The sequence below is a fragment of the Berghia stephanieae genome, chromosome 6 (genome assembly GCF_034508935.2).
Source record: "Berghia stephanieae isolate SIO BIC M18660-M18661 chromosome 6, UCSD_Bste_1.3, whole genome shotgun sequence".
Taxonomy (NCBI): domain Eukaryota; kingdom Metazoa; phylum Mollusca; class Gastropoda; order Nudibranchia; family Aeolidiidae; genus Berghia; species Berghia stephanieae.
Genome location: NC_088365.1, coordinates 53,123,533 through 53,129,532, shown reverse-complemented (window position 1 = coordinate 53,129,532; position 6,000 = coordinate 53,123,533). Strand labels below are relative to the sequence as shown.

Below are 6,000 nucleotides of genomic sequence, written 5' to 3'. Positions count from 1 at the left end.
AATAATAATAATAATAATAATTATACACAATAATCAATGACGTTGGTGACAGGTTCCAATGCTTTTAATAAAATGAGGCTAAGATACTGTACACCCCCCCCCCCCTCTCCACCATTACACCTGTATGTAACGACCACCAGTCCACAAGACCACTTTGGCAGTTGATTTTGGTTGGTCGTTAAAGGCAGGTTTGACTGTAGATATTCCACTGTCGTTGATCTTGGTTGGTCGTTAAAGGCAGGTTTGACTGTAGATATTCCACTGTCGTTGATCTTGGGTGGTCGTTAAAGGCAGGTTTGACTGTAGATATTCCACTGTCGTTGATCTTGGGTGGTCGTTAAAGGCAGGTTTGACTGTAGATATTCCACTGTCGTTGATCTTGGGTGGTCGTTAAAGGCAGGTTTGACTGTAGATATTCCACTGTCGTTGATCTGGCTTTTTAGTAATGCATTTATGGTTTCATTGGGGTTTTTTTGTTCTTGGCTGAAGAAGGGATTTGAGTCTTTGGTAATTTAATCTTCTTTGAAGCTGTCTACTAATTTTTGTTTAAAACTTTCAAAAAATATAATTCTTTACTTTTGTCCATGACATGACACTCTCTGACGTTTGACACCACCGTTTTAGTCAGTGGTGTGATTGAAGCACCACCATTTTAGTCAGTGGTGTGATTGAAGCACCACCGTTTTAGTCAGTGGTGTGATTGAAGCACCACCGTTTTAGTCAGTGGTGTGATTGAAGCACCACCGTTTTAGTCAGTGGTGTGATTGAAGCACCACCGTTTTAGTCAGTGGTGTGATTGAAGCACCACCGTTTTAGTCAGTGGTGTGATTGAAGCACCACCGTTTTAGTCAGTGGTGTGATTGAAGCACCACCGTTTTAGTCAGTGGTGTGATTGAAGCACCACCATTTTAGTCAGTGGTGTGATTGAAGCACCACCGTTTTAGTCAGAGGTGTGATTGAAGCACCACCATTTTAGTCAGTGGTGTGATTGAAGCACCACCGTTTTAGTCAGTGGTGTGATTGAAGCACCACCGTTTTAGTCAGTGGTGTGATTGAAGCACCACCGTTTTAGTCAGTGGTGTGATTGAAGCACCACCGTTTTAGTCAGTGGTGTGATTGAAGCACCACGTTTTAGTCAGTGGTGTGATTGAAGCACACCCTGTTTTAGTCAGTGGAGTGTGATTGAAGCACCACCGTTTTAGTCAGTGGTGTGATTGAAGCACCACCGTTTTAGTCAGTGGTATGATTGAAGCACCATCGTTTTAGTCAGTGGTGTGATTGAAGCACCACCGTTTTAGTCAGTGGTGTGATTGAAGCAACAGATTAACAGTCCTTACCTGTAGAGAGGAAGAACAAATTTCATCCTGCCTTGTTCATTCACAAAGTTGAGAACGTGTTGGATAGCATCAGCCCACTGGACTTGAATGCAAAGTTGAAGCCAACTGAATAAAATTTAAAAAAAAACAAACAAAAAACAAAACAAAAACAACTATTATGGGTAACTTGTAAGTAATAAAAGGCCAATGAAGCTATAACATTAAAGAGACAATACAAATTGCTAGATACCCTTTGGATAAGAGGCTGGTCTATTGCTAACTAATATCAGTCATGTCTAACAGACCCGACTATCTAATCACTACTGGCTTGACAAGAAGTCAGAAAAAAAATTGGCTGCTCCTAGGAATGATGCTGGTCCCTTTGCTTGTGAGCTGAGTGATCTATCAGAACCCCACTGAAATGGAAGTGATCTATCAGGACCCCATAGAAATGGAAGTGATCTATCAGGACCCCAAAGAAATGGAAGTGATCTATCAGGACCCCATAGAAATGGAAGTGATCTATCAGGACCCCATAGAAATGGAAGTGATCTATCAACTGATCTATCAGGACCCCATAGAAATGGAAGTGATCTATCAGGATCCCATAGATGGAAGTGATCTATCAGGACCCCATAGAAATGGAAGTGATCTATCAACTGATCTATCAGAACCCCATTGAAATGGAAGTGGCCTATCAACTGATCTGACAGGACCCCATAGAAAGGTGAGTGATCTATAAAGTAATCTATTGTGAACCATAGAAAGGTGAGTGATCTATAAAGTAATCTATTGTGAACCATAGAAAGGTGATTGATCTATAATATAATCTATTGTGAACCATAGAAAGGTGAGTGATCTATAAAGTAATAGTAATAGTAAATAATGAATGTATATAGCGCCTAAACATCCACATCAATCGTGCTCAGCGGCGCTTTAAATAATAAAAATAAAGATAAAAATGTTTTAAACCAACAAAATTAAAAATCGCGACACTACATGATACATAATAAGCATGCATACAAAAAACAAAAATCAAAGCAACATCTATTTTATGAAAAATAAGCCTCGCGGAACAACTAGTCTTCAGACATTTCCTGAAAGATGATAAATTTTCACAGGACTTTGTCCGAGGACTAAGTTCGTTCCATAGGCGTGGAGCTATGAATGAAAAGGCTTTTTCACCGAAAGTGGATTTTGAGGTGGTAACTTTTAGAAGTTGGGACTGAGATGATCTTAAATTTCCAGTGGGTTCATATTTTTTAATCAGTTCCTGCAAATATTCAGGTGCCAATCCATCCAGACATCTAAAAACATAGCACAATATTTTAAATTCTATCCTATACTTCACAGGAAGCCAGTGCAATTCCTGGAGAACTGGTGTTATATGAAATCTTTTTTTTTTGTTAATTTTATAAGTCTAGCCGCTTTATTTTGAATTTTTTGTAGTTGATGAATTAATCTACTTTGACAGCCAATGAGAAGGGAATTGCAATAATCTAATCTGCTAGTAATAAACGAATTAACAAGCATCTTTGTAATATCTTCATCAATATAATGTCTGATTCTTCCAATGTTTCTAATGTGATAGTTACAACATTGGCATATTTTTTTAACATGATCTTCCATGGAAAACCCTTGATCTAAATACACCCCAAGATTTCTCACACAAGAACTAGGTTTGATAGCATTTTCACCCACTAGTATCTCATTTGTAGACATTTTTGAGAGTTGATACCTATTTCCAAAAATTATCATTTCCGTCTTGTCATCATTAAATTTAAGTTTGTTTAGTTTCATCCAATCCTTTATATTAGCAATGCAATCTTCCATAACAGATACTGATGACAGCTCTGAATCATTATTGAGTTTTGTATACAGCTGAGTGTCATCAGCATAAAAATGAAAATCAATGGGAAAAGTGGACAACATATGAGAAAGGGGAACAGTATACATTGTAAAAAGGAGGGGGCCGAGAATAGATCCCTGAGGCACTCCACACGTTAATATGGATGGAGTTGATACATGGTACATAAAGTAATCTATTGTGAACCATAGAAAGGTGAGTGATCTATGAAGTAATCTATTGTGAACCATAGAAAGGTGAGTGATCTATAAACTGATCTGACAGGACCCCATAGAAAGGTGAGTGATCTATAAACTGATCTGACAGGACCCCATAGAAAGGTGAGTGATCTATAAACTGATCTGACAGGACCCCATAGAAAGGTGAGTGATCTATAAAAAAAATGATCTGACAGGACCCCATAGAAAGGTGACTGATCTATAAACTGATCTGACAGGACCCCATAGAAAGGTGAGTGATCTATAAAAAAATTGATCTGACAGGACCCCATAGAAAGGTGAGTGATCTATAAACTGATCTGACAGGACCCCATAGAAAGGTGAGTGATCTATAAACTGATCTGACAGGACCCATAGAAAGGTGAGTGATCTATAAACTGATCGGACAGGACCCCATAGAAAGGTGAGTGATCTATAAACAGATCTGACAGGACCCCATAGAAAGGTGAGTGATCTATAAACTGATCTGACAGGAAACCATAGAAAGGTGAGTGATCTATAAACTGATCTGACAGGAAACCATAGAAAGGTGAGTGATCTATAAACTGATCTGACAGGACCCCATAGAAAGGTGAGTGATCTATAAACTGATCTGACAGGACCCAATAGAAAGGTGAGTGATCTATAAACTGATCTGACAGGACCCCATAGAAAGGTGAGTGATCTATAAAAAAACTGATCTGACAGGACCCCATAGAAAGGTGGGTGATCTATAAAAAAACTGATCTGACAGGACCCCATAGAAAGGTGAGTGATCTATAAACTGATCTGACAGGACCCCATAGAAAGGTGAGTGATCTATAAACTGATCTGACAGGACCCCATAGAAAGGTGAGTGATCTATAAAAAAAACTGATCTGACAGGACCCCATAGAAAGGTGAGTGATCTATAAAAAAAATGATCTGACAGGACCCAATAGAAAGGTGAGTGATCTATAAACTGATCTGACAGGACCCCATAGAAAGGTGAGTGATCTATAAACTGATCTGACAGGACCTCATAGAAAGGTGAGCGATCTATAAAAAAACTGATCTGACAGGACCTCATAGAAAGGTGAGTGATCTATAAAAAAACTGATCTGACAGGACCCCATAGAAAGGTGAGTGATCTATAAAAAAACTGATCTGACAGGACCCCATAGAAAGGTGAGTGATCTATAAAAAAACTGATCTGACAGGACCCCATAGAAAGGTGAGTGATCTATAAACTGATCTGACAGGACCCCATAGAAAGGTGAGTGATCTATAAACTGATCTGACAGGACCCCATAGAAAGGTGAGTGATCTATAAACTGATCTGACAGGATCTCATAGAAAGGTGAGTGATCTATAAACTGATCTGACAGGACCCCATAGAAAGGTGAGTGATCTATAAACTGATCTGACAGGACCCCATAGAAAGGTGAGTGATCTATAAACTGATCTGACAGGACCCCATAGAAAGGTGAGTGATCTATAAAAAAAATGATCTGACAGGACCCCATAGAAAGGTGAGTGATCTATAAACTGATCTGACAGGACCCCATAGAAAGGTGAGTGATCTATAAAAAATTGATCTGACAGGACCCCATAGAAAGGTGAGTGATCTATAAACTGATCTGACAGGACCCCATAGAAAGGTGAGTGATCTATAAAACTGATCTGACAGGACCCCATAGAAAGGTGAGTGATCTATAAAACTGATCTGACAGGACCCCATAGAAAGGTGAGTGATCTATAAAAAAATGATCTGACAGGACCCCATAGAAAGGTGAGTGATCTATAAAAACTGATCTGACAGGACCCCATAGAAAGGTGAGTGATTTATAAACTGATCTGACAGGACCCCAGAGAAAGGTGAGTGATCTATAAAAAACTGATCTGACAGGACCCCATAGAAAGGTGAGTGATCTATAAAAAAACTGATCTGACAGGACCTCATAGAAAGGTGAGTGATCTATAAAAAAACTGATCTGACAGGACCCCATAGAAAGGTGAGTGATCTATAAAAAAAATGATCTGACAGGACCCCATAGAAAGGTGAGTTATCTATAAAAAAACTGATCTGACAGGACCCCATAGAAAGGTGAGTGATTTATAAACTGATCTGACAGGACCCCATAGAAAGGTGAGTGATCTATAAACTGATCTGACAGGACCCCATAGAAAGGTTGAGTGATCTATAAACTGATCTGACAGGACCTCATAGAAAGGTGAGTGATCTATAAAGTGATCTGACAGGACCCCATAGAAAGGTGAGTGATCTATAAATGATCTGACAGGACCCCATAGAAAGGTGAGTGATCTATAAACTGATCTGACAGGAAACCATAGAAAGGTGAGTGATCTATAAACTGATCTGACAGACCATAGAAAGGTGAGTGATCTATAAACTGATCTGACAGGACCCCATAGAAAGGTGAGTGACTATACTGATCTGACAGACCAGAAATATGATAACTGATCTGACAGGACCCCATAGAAAGGTGAGTGATCTATAAAAAAACTGATCTGACAGGACCCCATAGAAAGGTGGTGATCTATAAATAAACTGATCTGACAGGACCCCATAGAAAGGTGAGTGATCTATAAACTGATCTGACAGGACCCCATAGAAAGG

The 6,000-nt window shown here is 39.2% G+C and overlaps 1 protein-coding gene across 3 annotated transcripts in view; it reads right to left on the bottom strand.

Moving 5' to 3' along the window:
* The window catches only part of LOC144975255 (leukotriene A-4 hydrolase-like), a 53,626-nt gene that overhangs the window by 11,315 nt on the left and 36,311 nt on the right, over positions 1 to 6,000 (bottom strand). For all 3 annotated transcript variants that reach the window (XM_078919176.1, XM_078919175.1, XM_078919177.1), the window contains exon 17: positions 1,338 to 1,442. In XM_078919176.1, coding sequence (XP_078775302.1) covers positions 1,338 to 1,442 — 105 coding nt within the window. The remainder of the gene's footprint in view (positions 1 to 1,337; positions 1,443 to 6,000) is intronic.